Here is a 23,201-nt window from a genome sequence, read left to right on the forward strand (position 1 = left end):
ATGGTTTCATAAGAAATAAAACATGATATGCATAAACAGGGGATTGGATGTTTATGACTGATGAGCACATTGCTGACAAAGAAGGTTTGTCCACATAGTTCAGGAGACGTGCTTCATTTTCCGTAGGCGTGGATTTAACAAAACCAATACTGCAATAGAAGTAACATTGGCTACACAGATTAATTCAGAAATACTTGTGCATTGTTTTAGAATGCATCGGGTATCAATTCAACATGAAGATACCTTGATTTGTTCTACATTTGGCTGTAATTTTGACTTTTTTCAAAACTGAAATTCATGCACTCCAAGGTTAAACTGCACTCTGCAGTAATACAGCTCGGCTTCATCCTTGCAATAAATGGCAGATACAGCTGCAAACATGCTCTCCTATGATGGCCTTCCCAAGTGGGCATCACCTCCCTAGCAGCTGAAATCACTGCACACCAAGCCGGTTCCATTTTTTAGCCTCGACTTTTCCTGAACAGGACTGCTTTTTGGGGGCACTCATGAGTGCAGCAGCATCAGCAGTTCCAAACATCTGGAGAACACATCAGTTAACATCCCCATCCTTGCCCCAACTGCTATGAAAGCAGTTTCTAATGTATTAAAGACAGTAGATGCAGTTTAAGGTGCTGTTGTACAAGTGACAATAAACATAGCTGTTAACACCCAAAGTTTTGCAGCTTGAGCAATGTAACACTAGGAAAAATCATCTGTAACAAGCCATGACCCCCTTTCAAGTACTCACTTCTTCAAGTAAACATGCTCCTTCTGTCAAAAATGAGCCACCTTGTTCTCTACAGACCGCCGGAACAGAAACTTGCAGGATCTTTCAACCAGAACCCTTACCAATTAAAAAAAAACACAAGCAAAACCCAACTCCTAACCCCAAGTAGCATTCTTTTGATACTTCATCAAGTAAATATGGAGAGTTTTGTTTTTTTAAGTTGAAGACACGCTCCACCAGCTATAAATAAAAACAGAAAGAAAAAAAGCATCACTCAATAACTCACAAGCTAAGAATTTGAAACTTGTAGTCTATAAGCTCATTAGTAGTTTAAAGAGTAGCATCCCATCTAAAGGAAAGGGATAATTTTTGTCAGATTCTTATAAAAAAAAAGGCTTTATTTTGAACAAGTTTTCTCCATTTGGTTTTACACTCTCAACATACATATTCATGGACAAGCAGCATTTTCACAGAATAAGAGCCAAATACAAAGAGGAAGCCACTTGGGATTAACAGTTTCAACCTAATCGATTCAGACTTTGGGAAATACTGTATGCTGTCACTTATTTGAGGTAAAGGAACTCCATAAATTAAGATCCACTGTTTAACAGAAGAGTCAACAATGAACTATTTGTGAGAAGTAGGTGCCTTTGGGAAGGAGGGAAAACCCCCCAAGTTTACTCTAAAACACTGTGAGCAACAACAGAAGGGGGAGGGAGGATTTCCACTTGGTTTGTATTGGTAAACCAATACAGTTTGGACTAATGTGTTCAACGAAATTTATGCATATTCAAGTTCAATTAAGTTTACTGGTAGTATAGCCTTAAAAGCTGACCCTAACTGAAGATACATCATGAGCTTAGTTTACATGCTGAATGCTATCACAAGGTAATAATTTCAGGATCAGGTAACGACCAGCGCGCAAGTTTATTTTCCTTCAGGTATCCAGTAAAATCCAATGCTTCCAATGCCCGTCATGACATATTCCAGTTGCACTGTTAATTTTTGGGCGGCTGTGCAATCAGGCCATAAAAATGATGCATTTTGTGGAATTCAAAAGTGCTTTAAGAAAAATTGTATTGAGGGGAGAGGGAGAATTCAACCTTCTGCTATCTGTTCATGTAAAAGTATACCTTCAATTTAACAGGGTTTAGATAAACAGTTGAAAGCCATTACACTGACCCATTTACACTAGTTTAAAACTAACTTGTTTATAAAGCAGATCAACTTGTGTCATTAACCTGTGTAGAAACAATCTTCAACCTTTTAAAATAGTATCCACATTATACTAGACACTGTTTTAAAAGAGAAAGACTACCCTCACCTTTTAGAGCTCAAGATTTAAATTAGTTCACTAATAATCCTAAATATCTCTGAGGAGGAAATGGAACTGGATTCATATCCTGTAAACTACAAGAATCAATGTTAAATTCCTAGTGCCTAGCAGAAATACCACAGGCTTCAGTTCCACCATTTATTGCCAGGCACTGCTCAGTTTCTTCCAGTGAATTAAAGCATAATTTATGTACTTGCAACAAAACAAACAATGAAGCCACCTTCACATAGTGATACACTTCTTTAAAAAGGTTACTGGCAAAATAAATTCTACAATCCAGTTGGCCAAACCATCCAGTTCAAACAAAAATTGGAATTGAATTGATGGAATAATTTAGTTGTAGGAGGCAAAGCAGAATTATTTAGAAACGCTCATATGTCATTATTTTGTTTGCCAGCTCCAAGTTCCAGTGAGCAAAATGTTTTTATACGTATGTTGGAGGCAGGGAGAAGCAGGTTTGTTAATCAGGCTATGTAATGCTTCCATACCCTTTCTATAGTTTGGAAAGCTATATTGTATTACATAGCTTCATGTACATAAAGACATATCTTGCAGAAATATGATCAGTGATGAAAATTTCTTACTATCTTATACATCAAATAAAAGCAAACATGAATTAAATTAAATTGCAAGTCAGCCATTGTACAAATTGTCTCTCAAGATGTTCCAGCAACATTTTAATTAGACTTTTAAATCCTTAAGAGTTGCACAACCTCTGATACATAGCTATTGTGAAATTAAAACCTGGACAGAAAGATGGCTTATTTGTGAATAAACTGTCATCTATCCATTAGCTTGTGTCTCACTTCAGACTACCCAAAAGCATGTAAAGGCAGAAAAAAAAAATTCCACTAGCATCCAATTAGTTTCCTATGACATCGAATGCTAACAAAATGCTTTTCATTAAATGACAGCTAAGAGAACAGAGTAAGAAAAAAATAAACAGTCTATTAAGACATTTGATCCTTGTATTTAGGACCTTGCATTTCCTTCAATAAATCCCATGTATCATGTTGCATGGAGCGTGAGTTTTTTTAAAAAACCTCACCTGCCTATTGTGAATCATTGCAATTTTTGGTTGTGTGTTTGTTTTTTCCAAACTGCACTAGACAACTTTATTTCCAGCCAAAGACAAGGAATTTAGTCAAGAATCAGAAAAAAAATTGAACTATGAATTCTGGCACAGCCAGGAGTAGCAACTCAACTACTCCAGAGTGCTGAGGAAATAGGCTTTAGATTTTACACCAAGAAATTTGATTTATTGTAAATGCCACAGTCACATTGATAGACAGAGCACAGACTTCTGGTAACAAACAAACATACATTTTCGTAACTAAGCATTTCTACTTGGTAAATAAATGCATTTCGTACAGCCTTCCTTTTAAATGTGCCTAAACTAACCTAAATAAGCAGACAGCATAGCAGAAAAGGGAAACTTATGTAACTGTTTCTTAAGCAGTATAATATTTTTACTATGTATATAATATTTTATATTATATACACACACATTTTCATCAACAGTTCAAATTATACCCAAATAATAATAATTAAAAAAAAAGAAAAAAAACCAAACCCAAACAAAACCAAAACTGGCGCTCCTCCAATACATTTACCACCTTTCCCTCAGGCATAGTTAATCCAGGTATTTGTCAAGATAGAGGAATGACAGTTAAAAAGACTCCCCCCACAAGAAACAAGTTACACAAAGAATACTGTATCACTACAAATTTTTTATTCAGAAGCCCATCTTTAAAAAAAATCTCATTATGAACTTGTTTGGTCAAACTACAACACTTTCTAGCAGACATACAGTAAAAATGGCATGGCTCAGAATCGACCAGATCTTTCACGATCTCTTGACCGCCTTCTATCACGTTCACGTCCTCCTCCTCCTCCACCACCTCCACGACCACGATCTCTGGATCTAGACCGACGTTCACGGGACCTCGATCTGGATCTATGCCTTCAAAGAAAGTTTGAATATTTTACTGTGTCATCACATTCAGCAACTTACTTGCAGTACCACACAGTGGAACACTTAAGGATGTAAGTAATGAGGGAAGACAACATGGCATTAGAAGGATTTGTAAACTGGCCCTCAGGCTGCAAAATCATGCATTTACAAACCAAACAAACTTAACACCGAGGAGTCAACACACACTGTTAAAAGACTCAACTGTTCACTGCCAGTCATCCATCATAATGGGTGTACAAAACTTTAACAAGAGGCATGTAGAGGAACCAAACGCACTGTTGCACAGCTGTTAATTAAAGAAGCAAGAGAAAGGGACACCGGCTTTTGCAGTTATGAATAGCTCTTAACAAGGCACTGTAAAAGCCTACAGCTCTTTTAAGTTAAATCAACTGCATTAATTACCAATTACAGCTCAGTTCTCGTTCTTTAATTCTTGCCCCCTCTCTCTCATTAACCTGTGACAGCTTTAGCTACACAATGAATTTAAATAGGGCCACCAAGAAAAAAGTATGGAGAATTCAGCTATTTTGTTTGGTTTACCACAGACTGAAATTGGGCTATCAGTAAAACAATCATATTGCAAAGCCAAACACTCAAGCCCAATCAATCTTGCAATACAAGGTGATACCTTTTAATTAGCCTTACTAAGTCAGAGATTCAGATTCATAGAAGTGACCAAAAGACTAATACAAGAGCACGCTTCATGTTTTCCATAAATCATTCAAGCATCTTAAAAGATCACATTTACATTTAAATTCATATTAATTGGAATATTTTTGAAAATTATTTAGGCACAAATACATGTGCCTAAGCAACATAATCTACATTTTCCAAAGTTAAATTCATTCTCTCAAATTCTAAGACATTGCCTATTAAAGGCATTTATAGGAAAAAACATGTTCATAATCCCAGGCTCCTTCTGTGATTAAAAGAAACCTACAAAACTGTGCTCTATATAAAAGGAAGCCAAACAATTTTACATGCCTATCCCAAATAACAAGGTCCTAAAAGCAAGTAGAGTGAATCCAGCTCTAAGCAAACCATCCACAAGACAGGTATGATAGTAACAGCAGAGGTATACCCCTTTCTACAAGGTATTTTAAATAAATATTATTAGTAAAATGTGTTTATCACCATTTTTTGCCATTAATCAAAACCAGTATTCCTTTGCCCTACTGAGAATTCCTTTCATGAAGGATAAATCACATTGTGAGGTCAGCATTAACAGAAAGTGAGCTCAATGCAGTGACTCCGTTACTAACACTAAGGAATGCATACAGGCTAGAAAAGATAGCCATTCACTATGAAAAATAAATAAGGTGGGGTCCTGAATATAATCTACAGATATGCTCGATTGTGCATGATGCTGAAAGTGGCCAATCTGATCCTGCCAAAATGCCCACTAGCCAAGTAGCTTGCTTCTAACAAAGCCCAGAAGCAAATACATTTAGACAAGAATAAAATAAAAGAGGCATAAAGCAATACTTCTCCCAAATAATGTCTGCCTGTAACACTTTTGTGGCTTGGAGATTTGAATCACAGGTAGGTCCTATGTACTTAGTAACTCAGAGAATATCCTTCTCCTTGAACCCTGCCTTCTCTTAATGCCACAACCTTCAGCATCCACAGCACCACAACTTTCTTTTTTAAACAAAGACCTATGCCTTTGTTCTACACGGGCTACTTGCTAGCTTTACTCGATGCCTTTCACTGGCATGTGTTAGAACTGTGTTAGGAAAACAAACAAACAGAGGACATAAGTTTAAAGATTTGCCTTCAGTATGTTCAGCATCTGATCCTTAATTTTCCTGTTTTCATGTTGTTTAAAAACAAACTTACTTTTTACGCCGCCGCCCATACAACTCGCGTCTTAACTCTCGAGAAATTGGCTTCAAATGCATAAAGTTGCAGAAACCTCCTCGTGTACACTCTCTGAAATGGAATTAAAGAGACATAGTTAAAATTCCCAGCTCTACACAGTATCTGATTGCCTTAAGCCCTATCTAGCCATCTAAAAGCTAATCACTCCTAACACTAAAACCAGTAAATCACAAACACAGTTTACTGACACTGACACATTCCTAGCTCAAAGTCCTAAGAAGATGGCAAAATTCAGGAGACTGGCTGCAGGTGCTCCATATTAACATTACCTGAAGTGTTTTTCTTCCTACTCTAAGCTACACATAAAAGCCACACCCATGCAACCACCCTGTGTGTGCAAGCGTTTCAAAGATACTGTCATAGGCAAACAGGAAGTCAGTCACTTTTTACCCCATTTCATATTGACGGCAACAGGCCTCTCTGAAGTCAGTCACAGGGGAGAGCTCAGCATGAATGGGCTGTCCATTAAACCAGCGGTTGTTCAGGTCAATCACAGCCTTTTCCGCATCTTCTTCACGGCGAAACTAAAAGCAAAGTTAACATTTTTCTCACGTTATAGAGAAGCAACGGAAGTAGACCAAACATTCCTATCAAATCAGTTATGCAGTATCTGAGGCTTAGGACTAGTAACCAAACTAGAAGCTAGTTCAGAGTTCCTGGGACAGTCCATCAAATCAAGAGTAAAGATGCTAGCTTTTCATCAATCTGGACTCAAAGCCGATCACGACACTGACATTTTCTCTTAGTTATCTTCTATTTGGTCTTTCAAGTTTTGAAGCTTATGTTAAAAGATATGATAAAAGATCGTGTTTTCTTAATACAACTTTAAACAAGGAAAACGCTTAAAAGTACTTTCTAGAGCACTACTGCTCAAATGTAATGGATTTATTTCAAACTAAGAAATCTGTATGAGAACTGAAGCTCTCATTTAAATTAGATTTTACAAAAATCTGATCCTGTTTTAAAATTAACATAAAACTTCAATTCCTTTTCACAGCTAACCACTTGCAAACTTTTACAACTAACTTTTATTTCTGATAATGACCTACACAGCTGAGAAATTTAGGCTTGAAAATATTTTCCAGTTAAGGGAAGGTGCAGCAAAAATATTAAAAAAACCTCTCTCAGACACTCCCAACACTGTGTATACACAATAAAATTTTCTGCAGGTTATAATTTTGTACTGCTTATTCAAGAGATACCAATGATTTTTAAGAGCTAAACCTAAGTGCTTCAGCCTGCACCTTAGACCACCCAGCTACTGCCAAATGTAACTTGGTTACAAGATGTTTTGTTTAATTGGGAAGTTAGAAAATAAATGCATCTGTTGAAAGTAAACACACCTGTTGCGAATAACCTCTGCTCATAATGAAGTGCTTAAAAGGCAGTGTGATGGGAAGACAGACCCCAAATTATTCCTGGCAAACTAAACAGTCCAGCAGTGGTGACTGTGTTTGTAACAAAGTAAAAAAAAAAAGCGTTAATCTTTATGAAAACAGCACAGATTTTGACTATCAAGAAAGCGTCTCATCATCTCTTAACACTTCTTTCAGATTCCATTCACATTTTCACTCTTTCTACTTTATACTGTAAAACTGGAGAGAAGCTTATATCCTGAGGAGCTACTCTCACAAAATCTACAAGCATACAGTAGCTTTTAAAATTATAGATCAATAAATATCACCCTATCGATTACGTAAACATGTATCTCTTTATCCTACCTTTACGTATACATTTCCAACTAGATGATCTCCAAGGTTATCACAAACATTCATCTCCTCAACTTCACCGTATTTTTCTTCCATTTCCGTGAAGACCTCCTAAGCACAAAGCAAACAATTAAAAGTTTGCAGCACATCAGTTGTAGAGTACAGAAGCATTGCATTTAGCTATTAGTGTGTATAAAAGAAGTCCTTACCTAAAAAAGGCAAACCAAAATAACTTTTTACATTTCAGATTTTAAAATTAGTACTTTCTTGGCCTGTACTGTATCCATCTGTAAGTACAACACTGACAGGATACAATAGCAAGCTATAGAAAACAGTAGGCATACAGTATTTACACAATACATAAGATGCACTGAAAACACAATATAAACCTTGATGCTTTACCTAATTTGCTTCTATGCAAATAATTAAGTATATTTTAAATTTATAGGAAAGAACGGGATTATGAGATAAAAATGCAAAATCCCTTAAGTTGCTGATTCTTGTACTTCCTGGCGAACTTCACACAAACACCTGAGGAAACAAATACTGTCTGAATCCATCTAATTGTGCCATACACTGAATCTAGCTAGCCCATTTGTGTTGACAAATCCATGAACACTTTAATGCCTTCTCACATCTCTTACATACCTCAAAGAATTCATCGTAATGTTCCTGCATCTCAACATCGCTCACAGCACCTGTAAAAATCAAGAGTCATACTGATTAGAGCCTATACACAAAGAGGGAAAGATTTTGATCACACTACAGAACAATCTAGAAAGGTCATCTGGAGCATAAAAGACACCATATAGCATGGAGCTAACTAACAGGAATATTAAAAATAAGTACGTGTGAAGAGCTTTGAGTCCTCAAAATAATATGTCAAAACATTACATTGACATGATCAAATCAAACAAGTTTAAATCAGAAACAAACTTGTATGCCACAAATTTAAAGGAAGGGGAAAGGAATTACTTTGAAATACCACTAAAATTTAATGTACAGTCCTACTCTCTATCTACCAACAACTTTAACTAAACAGAAGGCAAGTGCTTTGTCACATTTCCATATTTTAAAGCACGATTAACAATTTAGTGTTCCTCTTCCTAAAGGCAGAAATTCATTTCAACATGTCCGCCTCTCCAGCATATTCACTAGAATCTGATTTCACAATGCGACACAGCCCAGAATTTTTTTTTAATTTGATAAGAAGTTCTTAAAATTACATACTTTTCTCAGTGCCCTCAAAGAAGGGTACCAAAATGCCTTGTGATAGAGAGCAATTTTCTAATTTAATTGTGAATATCACAACTTTTTTCTCCTGTAGTCCTGCAGAACACCTTTTAGTGCAGGACAAGCCAGTCATATATTCAGATTAGATTTTCATGATCCAAGCTGGACTTCACAAATGAACATTGCTTGCCTGCTGCTATAAAAAACAACATAAGTTTGGCTGATTTTTCAAAGAATATAAAAAATGAATTTTGTTTATTTCTTCCAGTCTACAGAATTTTAAACTACATTAAGCTGTATACATTAAAGCCTAAAGTATTAGCTTTTCAGCAGTTAAATGGTTTACTATGATTAAGTGGAACAGTCTTAAAATGAACCCTGCATTTTATGCTAGAAAAATATTCTAGCCTTTAAATTGTAAGTATTACTGTTTTAGTTCACAGAATGTGGAAGACAAGAAACTGAGCCAACAAAGCTGAGTTTATTCACTTTGCGCTGCTATGAAAAAAAAGAGATGTTCTGGGCTCATTTTTAGCTTATCTTACCATTTGGACAAACTTTACATTTTTCTTCAAAGGCTCTAATGCTAACCAGCCACACTTTATGGACTCTAATTACTTTTCTTCCACCCAGCTCATCTCCTGAAGCAGGCTAAGGGGTGAGTGTTTATATATATATAGTTTAAGCTAACGATGTTTCTGCATTTGAAACATGTTTGCTCTTAAGAACTTTCTTCTTCCCCACTGCTTCTCCATGGTTATACAGCAAATTAAGGAAATATCAAACATTAAACCAGTATTTCTAGACAGCTTAATACTTAACTATATTCCCAAGGTTCTGCCAACACCACTGATAACAGCTTACTTATAGCTAAAGATATTTTTTTTTTTAAAGATATCAGACAGAGGCCTCATGAGCCATGTTGGGAATAACTACTTTTTAGCAGATGGACAATTGCTAAAAACTTGCAAGTAGATTCCATTGTCAAATTAGGAGATCGTAAGCAAAAGTTAGTTAATGGCTACTTCAATACCCTTCTAAAGAGGGAAGCATTCATGTGCAACAAGCTTTACAAACATTCATATTCCAGGGCCACTGGTATCTGAACCTTGAGAAGCCCAATTACTAATTAAAATACTCAGGAAAACTATCGTTTCAAAATCTAGGGTTAATTCTCTACGACGGCAATAGAAAGGAAGACAGTTAAGCAACAACAACAGAAGCATTAAATAGCTACCCAAGTTATCCATTTAAAATACATGCAGAACGTAAGTAGGGACAAATACCAAAAAAAACAGGGAGCCAGGAGTTTCAGCAAACCTACTGGTCACAGAGCTCCAGCTCTACCACAGAAGGTACAGTTGGGCTCTGGTACGTATCTACCCACTTGCCAAGACCAACTGGATACCAGCATTGAGAACGCTAGAGAATCCGTTCAAGACTCTTGCAGCTGCACAATCTAAATAGCTCCACAGACCAAACTGCTGTAACTCTGTGCAAATTAGTTACCAGCGCATAGAGAATTTAGGGACAGAGTGGAAATACCCAACTGCACATTTTTTGGTTTACTAGAACATCATTAACTACTAAACATCTGCAACAAGAAGCCTGCAAACCAACAGAACTGTTTAAGTGTCTAGACAAACTTACATAGGTCATTACTTATCTAGCTTGGTTGTATGACACAAAAAAAAAAAATCAAGTTACTTAATTTGGCCACAATTACTTTTAAAAGCAGAAGAGACAGTGTTGACTTTCGTGTTAGTGGCTCATTTCACAAAGCAAATCTAATCAAATGCTGGTAACTAATCTGAACTAGTCTATAATCCAACAGTCAAAAAAAGGAATAGCCAAACAAAGCTTTATTACCACACAGTCAATATTCACTTCAACGAGAAACATTAGTTAGAAAATAACACCAATCCTTTTTGGTCCTATTTTTTTTTTAATCTTATTCTAATATTGATAATTCAATCACAATCATGTATCAGTAATCGCAGATCAACAATCCTGGTCATTTAACTTCTGCCAGTCTCACAGTAGGTATGTTTTCTTATGCCCGTTTCTACTTCATGAGGAGTCATTATTCATGACCATACCCAAATGCCTTCCCCTCCTCCAAAGTACTTTTACAGATATCTTTTCCCATGTAAATATACAACTTGGTTTTGGAACTTCAATTTTAAAAGCCTGGAAGAAATTTTAAGCATGCACCTATCCCAAAAAGGACAGCTGCCACAAGGGAAACATTTCTCAGTCAAAGCGTATTCTTCCAAAGTAGACTCTAAATGGAAGCTGCATTAACCTAGGGCAAATTTCTGCATGCAGTCTTAACAGTTTCAAATTGAAGTTCTCATAACATTTACAGAGCAGGAAATTTGTTCTGGATGAAGCCAACGTGTCAACATCCTGCTCTTTTAGACAGTGGAACCTAGTGAATAGCATAAAAAGATATAGAAAAGCATTTCTAGGATGCAGGCAACTGGCAGGGAAAAAAGCTGGAGGGAAGAAAGCAGTGTAACCAAGCCTGCTTCACAGGGCAAGTAAAATTTCAACCCTTTTTGATTTAATACATGGTATTCAGATTCCCCTCTTATTTTTGGGAGTAGGAAAGAAGGTCAGTGGGACAACATAAATGTTTTTTGGGGGTCTTTTTTGGTGTGGGTTTTTTTTTTTTTTGGACACATTTAACGAAACGTGGTCAGTTTGATCTGTTAAACTAAAATGGTAGACCAGCTTAAGTCGACACTGAGCTCTGACAATCAAGCCCAGGGAACCAGTGAAGGAACTTGTATGAACTTACAGCGCAAACCGTCAGCAGACTGGGAAGAGTTTTGAGGGTTACGGTAAATGTTCAAGAGGGCAATGGTCTGAAATACAAAACGCAACAACTTTATATTATGGAAAATAATTTTAACAAGAAACCGGTTTCCTTTAGGGTCGCTTTTGCCGAGTCTGTGCTGAAAAAGAGGTGGTTATTCTCTACCAAGGAGAACTTTCACTTAGCTGGTGACCTTTCTGAATCAACCTAACACTGTAAAGTAACAGAGATCTCATGATACTGCATTATTGTATTTTATTTTGTTCACTAATTTTGCTATAGAGGGGGTTTGCATGATTTCAGGCAGATAAATAATAGATGGTGTCCAAACACAGTATTCAAAGTACTAGCATAATAATTTGTTTGAATTCGATTTTACTGAATTTTTTTTAGGAGCAGAACCCCAGGAAAGGAAGTAATACAATAATTACAGCATAACATGAAATCTCCATTTTCCTAAAAAAGTTAAGATGAAAGAAAACCCACAGTTTTGGGAAACTTACCGTACAACACATATATACCTATTGTTTTTGTTTGTTTTTGTTAAATCAAGAATTTGAGAAATGTCTGCAGGTTAACCCTTTAAAAAGAATGCAGTGTTACTAAGCACTCAAGCTGCACTCTGCAGTGCAAAAGAGAATCTGCATCAAGTCCAATTTATGCAGTCAACTCTGCATTCTGAATTGCACACATTTGACAAGTTCTTGATCTATGCGCAAGAAGAGTTCCATCACTTGTCCTGTTTGCAACAGCTTTATGTCAGCAGCTCAGAAGCCAACATTATTTTCTCATAATTAGGAGTGGGCTCTTTAACACCATTGTTTAAAAAAATTTCTCCAACTGTGGGACTTACAGTGTGAGCCGTCAGCCGTCTGTGCACTGTTTTGGGGGTTACGATAGATGTTTTGAATCAAGATGGTCTGCGGGGAAAAAAAATAAAAAGGGGAATTCTACTGGCTGCTGTGCATATAATAGACAATTGCAAAGAGACAACTTGTTTGCAAACAGCTAAAAGTAATATTTTATTCTTAAGACTTCCTTTTGTATTTGCAGAATATCTTCCAAAATTGCATCCAGACCATCATATTATGAAAACAGTTTTAATTAACCACCAAGAAAGAACTGCATTTGTCTCAACAGCTATCCTCAATATGGGAAGTGTGAGGCACTGTACCCTAAAACACCCTACCACAGGACATTATGGAAATGCCTAGCTTTTGAGACCAGATTCATTATTGTATGTCTAGGGGAAAAAAAAAAATAGTGTTATGTGCACAGCATATGATACAAAATGCCAGAGTCTAAAATGTTACACCAGACAGTAAGGTTTTTAGGCAAGAGCTGCATCTCATTTTGTGCATCAGGAATTTCTTGGTGGAATTTCTGTTTCAATAATATAATAGCATCATAGGTTCACATGTTTCCGTTCCTTCAAATAAGGACAATATCCTTTTAGCCCTTCTGCTTTTTACTTGAAGAATTAGCCCAGGCAGACTTGAAACCTTACATTTGTACCGTTCTTCTTAAAATCAAGTTGTCTGAAAAAACAAACCATGTTTAAGTTAGTAAACTAATATTACAAAAAAAATCCAAACGTCCATATCACTGTAAGCAGCTCAAAAACTGAAATTTGATTACTTACAATACAAGCTCAATGTTAGTTAATATGAATCGCAATCCCCAAATAATTTTAGCTTACACATTATTATTAGTCACAGAAATCAGAGCTTAAAGAAGTCATAGACCAGCAATGCCATACATAAATATGCTGCCCACTTAACACATTAAAAAAAAAGAAAATCTGTAACATGACATTAAAAAAAAAAAAAATCACACAAGTGTTTTATAATGGGTGTGGTCATACCAACCAAAGCTTTGTGTATCCGTGGCCCAGGTTTAAAATAACTATGTTTTATCCTACAATTGGAGAGAGCCAGAAACATGCATACAGTTACAGTGTTTCTGCTGATTGCTGGTAATTTGATCACCGTGAATTGCATGACCCTTCCTAACACAGCTCTTCTATGAAGAAGCTGCACCAGCAACACGAGAGAAAAATATTGTGCTGGTAACTTCCCATTAGTAAGATACCCATTCTTCTATTTTCTATCACAGCTGATTATCAATCTGCATACAAATAAAGGTTTCTCTAGTGAACTCTACACATCTGCCAGGTACATTTGAGATGTTACAATACAGAACATCTGTCAGGTGATGCTTTAGTGGTCCCAGATGTCACTGGATGAACCTGCCCCACCCTGCTGACCTACCTCAGCTGGTATTGCTAACTGCAGTTTCTAATGTAAAGCTAAAACTGTACTGACAGAGGAAACTGTTGTTGCACATGAAGTGTTGTTTTTTGTTTTTGTTTGGTTTTTTGTTTTTGTTTTTTTTTAAATGTAGTTTGGGGTTTTGTTGCTTGATTCACATTTTTAATGACAACTACAGTCAAAGTTGTTTAATTTAGAAAAATTTTGTAGCAGCCAATGACCTAAATTCATGTCTCCAAACAACCAATCACATCTCTGCATGCTCTCCATGTAGGTCAGCAACATGGAATCATTTTGAAAATAGGCAATATTCTTTTTGAGATACAATATGTACATTAAAAAATTATTAAATTCCCAGATGTGGAAAACTTTTTTTGTAGATGGAAGTACCAGCAGTGGTTCCTAACAATCAGGAACCCAGCCAGTGCCCCCTGGAACTGCCCCCTGCCTAACCACAAAGCTTAACTTCATGAGCACCATCACTCTGAACTCCAGTCATACGGACAGTATTTGCCTCCCTAATTCTCTCCAAACCAAGATTAGTCCACCATTCTCATCAATCCTGCTCCACGTCAGCTAAAATGAACTTGCAGAGGACTCCACTGCTATGTGAAATTTACCTGTGTAAGTAGAACCGCTGATAATGCAACAGCTTTCATAGGCACTACTTGTCATATACAATATTCCTCAAGAATCTATTTATCTGTATACCTTGACAATCAGCAGTGATAGAAAGAGGCAAAGCATACAGTTGTCCAGGAATGTAATTTCTGAAAACTATAGAGCTCATAGTAACAAAAACCCTATCACCCACTTGCTTTTTTTTTTTTGCCAGACATGCAGCTACACATCATGTCTTTAACAATATTCACATAGCCAAAGATTAAATTATCTGTGAAGTCAACTGACATATACACCCTCAGCAACCAGGCAAGTTTTTTTCGAGAAACAATTATTTCAAATTCAAAGGAGTATGTAAGTTACATTTGAAAGTTAAGAGCCTGGGTCAAAGAGCAAATCTAACTACAGATGAGTTGTTCTTACTTATTAATTAGTCTTCTTCCATTAAATGCATAAAAGACAAGTTCATGCCTCTGAAATAGGCAGAACATGCTGTCATCGTTTGTGATTAAAAAAAATCTGGGATGGTTTAAGTGCCTAAACACCACTGAGAAGGCACACTCACCTGAAAGTTAGCACTGGCTGGTCTCTACTACAGGCAAGCTTACAACAGCATCGCTTCCTGCAGCCATTAAGGGTGACAGGAGATAATTAGAAATGCTGGGAGAAGTAAATGGAATACCCCCAAAAAAGCAAAAACCCATATAAACTGGGGCCAAAAGTGAACTACTTATTCTGGAGCTCTGTAACTACTCACTTGTATCTGAGAATCTACGCTTTAAAGAAGCAAGAATATACTGCCACAAGAAGAGAAAACAAAAGGATAACAAACCTGGCTAAATGTCGGTTTGTTGTGCAACCGAGAACATCTGTCTCCATGACGACAAGCTCCAATTTTGAAATAAAATGAACAGTTGACTCTGTGAGTGAAAAAAACCACAAAGTATTTTCAATATTAGAACAAAAAAACATTAACATGCAATTCCTATAAAACATATGCCCTTAACTACCTTTATATTGATGTAAAGAAGTACTACAGAAAAACAAAACAAAACCAGTATAGGCAAGCATTACAGCAAACCTGTTCATGTTCATTCCTCTTTACCCTTAATTTACAGCAAGTCATCTAATCAATTTCACCCACTACTCAAACCCAAAGCGCATTTGTGACACCATAATGGACAGAAGCAATCACCCCTGTTTTACCCTTCCAGTTCTCTATTCTTTTTATCGGTTTCACTGGGTGATGGGATGCGAAATAATGTGAAAAACAGTCTGAAAAGTTGCACTATGGGCTATATGGTTGTGTCTTAGTTCATGGAACCCCTAGTCTGGGCAACGTAACCTGCTTTAAATCTGATTCAGCTGCACCTACCTAATGTTTTACAAAACGCCTCTTTTAAAGTTCTAGTCAAAGATAACTCAGAGTGCTGCCAACATAGTATTTAAAGGAATTCAGATAAGAGAAAAATCATGTTACAGAGAGAATACACATAAACAAAATAAAATCATTTAATAAGTCATCTCCATGAATGTAGCTAATTATTCTAAAAGGAAGCTTTTTAAAAATTTTAAACCACAAGCCTTTCTTGATTAACCATCACCTAATGTCAAGTTCAGAACTATGCTGGTCTAGGAATCCCACTAGAACTCTCATGTTTAAGCATAATCCACATGGAATGATAACAGAACACCATACAGAGTTTGGTTACCTTCACTGGGAAAACTGAATGCAAAATTCTGAAGGGCAAGAAAACTATTATGAGCTATATATGTATAAATGAAATTTAAGAATTCTCCTGGAAGATTATTATTACCATGCTCATAGTTATCACCAATTCTTTCCACAATCCTGTGTAACCAACATCAACTCATGGAAAGGGAAAATAAAGTATTAAAGCATATCTGATTTTTAGCAAAACATTTTCCTGTAAAATGTTACCACGCTTACTCTTCATTTTTACATTTCTGAAAATATATACTTAGCATTACAATATACTTACTGTCTTTTCTGAACTCTACCCTGAAACAAAAAAAATGATCTAACTATAAAATTACCAATAGTGCCTCCAACTTCAACACTTTCTGGAGAGTTCTGCTTGCTTTTTGATTAGAAAATAAGGAATTTCATGGCTGCTGTATCAGCATACACTCATACTGTTAAGCTTTAATGTATTATATCAGGAAGGAGGCCACAGTAACAGAGCTCAAGAGAAGCTGCAGATACTGCTTTTTCTGACAGACGAGCGAATTGAAACTGGCATGTTGCACTACAAAGTAGAAGGCGAATAGAAGCCTCACGGTCAGAGGCTGATAAGAGTAATTTAGTCCAGTAGCACATCGATGCCCCCTTTCATTTTTACAAGTGGAAAAACACGTTGGTTTGGTCAGGCTGACGGTGACCAAATTTTCGTTAGGAGGGTTTTGCAAGTACGCTTCCAACAACCAGAGAACCTAGAGACGTTCCCGACGCGTGGAAGGCTGCAGGCAGAAGCCTGAGGATCAGGATGCAGCAGTCGGGGAAATCCTCCGCACCCTGGGGAGGGGGGAGAAATAACCAGTCGCTGTCCTTGCAGCAGAGCGGAAGCTCTCGGGCTGCTGCGAGGCGCAGAGACGCGAACAAAAGGGGAAGAGGCGGCCCATTTCCGGCAGGAGGCGGCGGGAAGCTCGGCACCCAGCGGCCCCGACCGCTCCCGCCCGCCGCCAGAGGAGCGCAGCCGTCGGGGGGAGGGCGGGGAGGAAGGGGTGGGGGGGCGCGGCAGCGCGCCACGAGGCGCGGGCACACCCGCATGGCGGCCGCAGGAAGGGGAGAGGGAGAGCGGGGGGAGGAGGAGGAGGAGGAGGAGGAGGAGGGACTCCCCGAGGGGAACAGACCCAGCCCGGCCCGGGAGGGGAGAAAGAGGAGAAAGAGGCGCAAGGGGCGGGGCCAGCGGCGCGGACACGCGCAGGCCCCACGCGGCGAGGGGGGGGGTGGGGGCGCGCGCGCGCGCCCTCTCCCTCCACCCCTCCCCGTCCTTGGCGGCGCGCGCACGCGCTCTCCGGCCGAGGGGGGAGGGGAGGAGGGGCCGCCGCGCCGCGCGCCTGAGGGACGGGGTGGGGGGAAGGGAGGGAGCGCGCCCGCCTCGCTTCCTCTTCTCTCCGCGGCCGCGCGCCGCCACGTTCCCCCGCGCGGCCGTGGCTGGGGAGGGGGAAGGGGAAAGAACGCCCGAGCGCGCGCCCCAGTCCCGGGGGTTCCGTTGGCCCCCGAGGCGGGAGTGGAAGAAAGGGGCCGGGCCCCCCCGCGGGAGACGGGGCTGGGGGGGGGGGGGGGGGAGGCTGATCGCCACGACCCATACAGGCCGCCCGGACGGGCGCTGCGCGTAGCCGTGCCCCGCGCGCCCCGCCACCAGCCGCCGGCCTCCCTCGAGCTGCCCCCGAAGCGCCTAAGCCGCGGGAGAGGCGCGGAGCGGCGCGGGGAGGAGGGATGGGCCACTCACTTGTCCTTCTCTGTTCCGAAGATGGAGGCCAGATACTCCGCCATCTCCCACCGCCCGCCCGCCGGACAGCCCGGCGCCCACCGTGCACGTCACTGCCGCCGCGCCGGAAACACTTCTACGGAGCCCCGCGCGAAGGGGGGTGGGGGCGGGGAGGGCGCGGCTCCTTGCGCATGCGCGCGGGGCCGCCAGCCCCTCATTGGGTGCGTGGTGGGGACCGCTTCTCCCTGCAGCGGCGCGGGTAGGGCACCCGCGGCCGCGCATGCGCTGGAGGGGGCAGGGGGCGGCGGGGAGCCCGCGCTGTAGCCCAGCGGAGCCGGGGGCCGCAGTGGGTTCTGGCCGCATCCCCGGGACGGTGCCTGGCGGCTCCGCTGAGTCTATGGCTCTGCCTTAGCCAGAGCGGAGGGGAGAGCTGAGCTCTTCGCCGCAGGAATCCGGGGGGTGGTGCCTCGGGGAGGGGCCCACCGTGGGGTGAGCGGCCAGTGGTGGAACGGGGAGCGTCCCGTGGGCAGCTGGGGCGTCTCTTGTGGCCTGAAAGATCCGAGTGTGTCTTGCCCGGAGTGTTGCATCAGTCTTAAAGCACCTTATGCGATCCCGGTAATTCAGCTGGGGGAACTACTGAAGCGTGGTGCGCCTCCACGTCCAGATTTCCTGATGACAGCCCTGTCCCGTTCTGCAGCGCGGTGTGTGGCCAAAACTTCCAAAGCAGCCTGAGTTTTGCCAGAAGGAAGCTTTGAGCTGAAAAAAGACAGCTTAGCCAGTGCTTCAAGGAAACTGAGGAGCCTCTGATAGATACTGAAGCATGCAGCTAAAGGGCTTGACAACTGGGAATCACAGAACGTTAGGGATTGGAAGGGACCTCAAAAGATCATCCAGTCCCATCCCCTTGTGGATCAGGAACACCTGGATGAGGTTACACAGGAATGTGTCCAGGGGGGTTTTGAATGTCTCCAGAGAAGGAGACTCCTCAACCCCCCTGGGCAGCCTGTTCCAGTGTTCTGGCATGCTTGCCGTTAAGAAGTTTCTTCTCATATTTAAGTGGAATCTCCTGTGTTTCCGTTTATACCCATTACCCCATGTCTTATCATTGGTTGTCACTGAGAAGAGCCTGGCTCCATGCTCATGACACTCACCCTTTACATATTTATAAACATTAATAAGGTCACCCCTCAGTCTCTTCCAAGCTAAAGAGACCCAGTTCCCTCAGCCTTTCCTCATAAGGGAGATGCTCCACTCCCTTAATCATCTTTGTTGCCCTGTGCTGGACCCTCTCCAGCAGTTCGCTGTCCTTCTTGAACTGAGGGGCCAGAACTGGACACAATATTCCAGGTGTGGTCTCACCAGAGTAGAGAGAAGGGAGAACCTCTCTCAACCTACTAACCACCCCCCTTCTAATACACCCCAGGATGCCATTGGCCTTCCTGGCCACAAGGGCACAGTGCTGGCTCATGGTCATCCTGCTGCCCACCAGGACCCCCAGGTCCTGCCTCAGGAAGAAGGCAGACATGAAAGAAGGGCTTGCTGGAGCACAGCATCAGAAGTTGATATGACTGTAGAGAAGATAAGGATACTGCTTAGATGCTAGAGGGTGTTCCTGCAATTAGTCATCTGTACAAAGGACACTGACAAGAAACCCAAGTTAGACCTTTTTAGCACATTTTCAAGTGCTGGAATAAAGTAGTGGCTCAAAGGCAGGAAAGTGCAGGTTCTGAAGGAGTTTAAATAAAAGTTGGATGAGCTGCAAATAAAAATATGCATTTCATTTAAAAGCAGAGTGGAGGGCAGGACCAAATTCTTTTTGGTTGTTCTGGGAAGTTTCAAGGAATTATGGGCCAATAGCTGCAAATTTGAACCAAGTGAATTGATATTTTTGAAATGGAATAGTAATGCGCATGGAAGACTGTGATGCGGTACAGCCTGATCAGCATTTGCAACAAAAGTGATGTTGCAGTCTGAAAATCATTGCAAGAAAGTGAACTTACTCATTTTGTTGATGCAGAAAACAAAAGACTGAGCACTTGCTGTGTTGCAAGTAAAATTAGTCCCTTAGATAATTTTGAAATCCCTGAAACATTTACAAATATGCTTTATTTCACGTAATGTTCGCAGCCCCAGTTGTGGTCCATAGAGCTATTTGCAAGCACAAGTGATTGCTGTGTTGTGCCAGACACAACATGATTGAAACTTAACAGCAAGTCCAGTTCTGAGGAAGTAAGCTGAATGTTGGTTTGAGCTGATTCAAAGATGCCATGACCCATCACAGGACAAGGACAGTCCTCTTGGCACTGCTGTATGTCGTGTCATGTTCTTTCTGTGTGTGCTCTTTTGGGAGGTAAAGTTCACCTGCTCTCCACTGCTCCTTACTGAGATGACAGAAGGTTTCTGCTACAACTTCTGCCACATCCAGACAGATTTACTCCCCTTTGCTCCTTCTGCACTCCCCTACTTCCCTTCAAATTCACAACTGTGATCCAGATGTTGGAAGCAGAAATCCCTGTCAAAGTCTGAGAAGATATCGTTACCAGACAACAACAGGTGCTGCTGCTTGGCCTTGCCTTGCAGTGTGTGTGTCAGAGGACACACTTTCTTTGCCTCAGTTGCTCACTATTGTTCTGCTTCCCACCTGGGCTTGCCACTGCAGTTTAAACTCACTAAACCAGCAGAAGCCAAACCCTGCAAATAAAAGAGTGATTTCCTGAACTGAACTGGCTCACTGAGCACTTCAATGGGTGACAGAGCTAGCATGAGGGCAGACCAGGACTACTGTAGCCATAGCTTGGAGCAAGGGTGATGAAGGAGTGAGACAGCTCCTTTCAATAGCAGTATGCTGCTAGATCAGCTTTGTCGCTTGGTAGGAACCTGCTGTGAGTTTTGGCCTAGCCCAAGTTGTCAAGGGAACTACAGGGTGTTTCAAAAAGATGGACCCAATTTGAAACCACTGCATCTTTGAAATTGTACAACTGCAGCAGCCTGCAATGAGCTCTGACAAAGCAGAAGTTCCTGGTGATTTTCATTCATCACTGGGAGCAACCTGTAATGTGCGTCCACAGAGCATATGCTTTGCATACTAAGCAGAACAAAATTGCATTGATTTTTGGTTTAATGTTTCTCTTAAAGCCTTCAGCTAAAATACGTTGAAATATGTTTTTCCCGAGGAATTAAAATCTGTTTTTTTTGGATTCTCAGCCCTTATCTTGTGATGACCCCATTCACTCTAGATTTCCCTTTCCTCTAGCTCTCATGGTGTACTGCTGAGACTAAGAAACATTTTCTACAGTGCAGCTTTCACTTAGACACTCTGTAAGTCGTTGTTGTGCTGAAGTTTGCTCCATGTTTCACAAACAAGTAACTTGACCTGGAGATGCTATTGGAGAACAAAGCAAAACAGCTGCTTCCATGTTGGAAATATGCCTTTGTACATGACAAGCATAAATCTTATGATGCCTCTAGCAAAAGTAGGTGCCTAAAGTAACTCATTAGTAGGACAAACTGAAAGAGAAAATTGCACAGAGTTCTGCTTTGTGGCTTGTTGAACTGGTAATAGTTGCCAGGGTAGAGAGCACTTGACTAATGTATCTTCTCAGTTTTGTGGGACAGTAGTCCTAGGACCAGGACTATGCCTTATGGGTCATGGAACTATTGAAAAAATAAACCCACTTGTAAACTTGCTCTTCATTTTTTCAGCAGTCCTCAGGACCATGGATGCCACTTGTGCTGGGGACACCAGAGTCCAGAACTTTATAACCTTCTGCCTCTTTCCTCATCCCCTTTCCCTCCAGTGCCAAGCCTGCCCATGCAGGTGCCAGCAACAAGACATCTGCATTAGAGGCGTTAGTAATATTGCAACTGATTATGTGAGAAGTGGGATATTTTCCCTTTGTGTCAATGTAGCCCAGCCATTGCTGGAAGAAAGAGACACTCCAGTGCATCTGCCTAACGGAAGGGCAGCAGCGTGGACAGAGCCTACAGACACTGGAGGCAACATTGCACAGACATATCACAGTGAGGTTAAAAGGCTCCTTCTTAGCAAGTGTGTTACTCAGCCTCCTCAAGTGGCTTTGCCGGGTGTAAAGGGCCACACTTAGAAGAAAGAAGGGGACCTAGGGCAGAAACCAGGGAGTGTAAGAAGAGAGGAAGAGGGGATAAGACCCTTTGAAGTTAATGTTGACAGCACAGCTAGAAAGGTGGGAGCGAAGACAGGAGCCAGCAAAGTAAAGGAAACGTGAAGGAACAGGTCTCCAGAGAAAAGCAGGAATCAAAGGCAGAATTCCATGTAACTACTCATTATGGCATATTTTATTTTGCCCAAATCTAAATGAGGATGCTTGCAGGACTTGGGAGAGGGAAATACAGCTTGGATGCCTTCCCTGGTTTTACACATGCTCTCCACTGCTACAGGGTTGTCCATGTTAGTGACTAACTCCAGGTTACTCCCCTGCCCAAACTTGCTGAGATCTATTGGGTTAAATGTTGCCACAAACCCTCCTCTGTTTTGGTCTGCCTTCTGAGACCCAGTGTCATCACTTGATACCAACTAACACATGGTGAGGAGAAGATGGTGCCACCCAGATTTGGTTTGGAGATATGCAAGAGAAAAAATAAGGTGGTAGGGAAGCAGCCAGTTTTAAGAGAGGGAGAGCAGGGAGGAAAGGGGAAGAAAAACTAGTTCTGAGACAAAAGCCAGCGATGCTTGGATGTAGAAAAAAGAGATGAGAACAAACACAGAAACATATCCTGGGGGTCAGTACATAGACTAGTTAAGGCATTCGCATTCACTGGAAAACAGCACCTTCTTGTTGCAGGTGCTCAGAGCTCTCTGTTAATTAAAGAGGTACCTTGGAGTTCCAGGCCAGTGCACAGGACTTGTTTTTTCAGGTTAAAGGCATTTCGCTAGCAGTGCGTGTGCAGGGATAATTAGTAACCTAGGGCCAGCAAGCCCTTTGAACAATTGTACCAGCTCTCTGCTTGACACCTCTTGGAACAAAGCATAACCATGAGGGAAGAGAATCAATTTAAACTGTAACGTCAAAAAAATAATCAGAGAAGGCAACTCCTGTACACTAGAACAGAGCTGTAGCTAGTAATCTCATCTAATCTACTTCCATGCCTATACTTCACTAATCACCATGGTTATATAAGCAGATCTTGTCAAAGA

General features: G+C 40.8%; 1 protein-coding gene across 26 annotated transcripts; it reads right to left on the reverse strand.

The window, feature by feature from the left end:
* Positions 1 to 1,093: 1,093 nt before the first annotated feature.
* U2AF1 (U2 small nuclear RNA auxiliary factor 1) lies at positions 1,094 to 18,502 on the reverse strand. Of its 26 annotated transcripts, XR_010473769.1 has the most exons (12): positions 18,050 to 18,475; positions 17,028 to 17,109; positions 15,406 to 15,493; positions 15,139 to 15,195; positions 13,190 to 13,220; positions 12,536 to 12,602; positions 11,665 to 11,731; positions 8,277 to 8,326; positions 7,641 to 7,739; positions 6,310 to 6,443; positions 5,878 to 5,970; positions 1,094 to 4,026 (listed from the first exon to the last, which is right to left on the reverse strand). XR_010473769.1 is itself a non-coding variant. In XM_065069395.1 (11 exons), exons 7-11 carry the CDS (start codon positions 8,304 to 8,306, stop codon positions 3,891 to 3,893), a joined length of 492 nt encoding a protein of 163 aa, XP_064925467.1. In that variant the 5' UTR covers positions 8,307 to 8,326; positions 11,665 to 11,731; positions 12,536 to 12,602; positions 15,139 to 15,195; positions 15,406 to 15,493; positions 16,632 to 17,109; positions 18,050 to 18,133; the 3' UTR covers positions 1,094 to 3,890. The 26 variants fall into 26 exon arrangements, 25 of the variants coding, with proteins under 25 accessions (XP_064925467.1, XP_064925476.1, XP_064925360.1 ...); XM_065069395.1 differs by lacking the exon at positions 13,190 to 13,220 and having other exon boundaries at positions 16,632 to 17,109; positions 18,050 to 18,133; XM_065069404.1 differs by lacking the exon at positions 13,190 to 13,220 and having other exon boundaries at positions 16,577 to 17,109; positions 18,050 to 18,121.
* Positions 18,503 to 23,201: the final 4,699 nt, after the last annotated feature.

The sequence above is a fragment of the Columba livia genome, chromosome 1 (assembly GCF_036013475.1).
Source record: "Columba livia isolate bColLiv1 breed racing homer chromosome 1, bColLiv1.pat.W.v2, whole genome shotgun sequence".
NCBI lineage: Eukaryota > Metazoa > Chordata > Aves > Columbiformes > Columbidae > Columba > Columba livia.

Excerpts from the sequence above, each read along its gene's own strand:
- U2AF1 (XM_065069279.1), bottom strand. The coding sequence starts at position 15,452 with ATGGAGACAGATGTTCTCGGTTGCACAACAAACCGACATTTAGCCAG. Across the intron at positions 12,603-13,189 it reads TTAAGAAGAACGGTACAAAT|ACCATCTTGATTCAAAACAT; the intron begins GTAAGGTTTCAA and ends TTTTCCCCGCAG. Across the intron at positions 6,444-7,640 it reads TTGGAAATGTATACGTAAAG|TTTCGCCGTGAAGAAGATGC; the intron begins GTAGGATAAAGA and ends CTTTGCTTTTAG.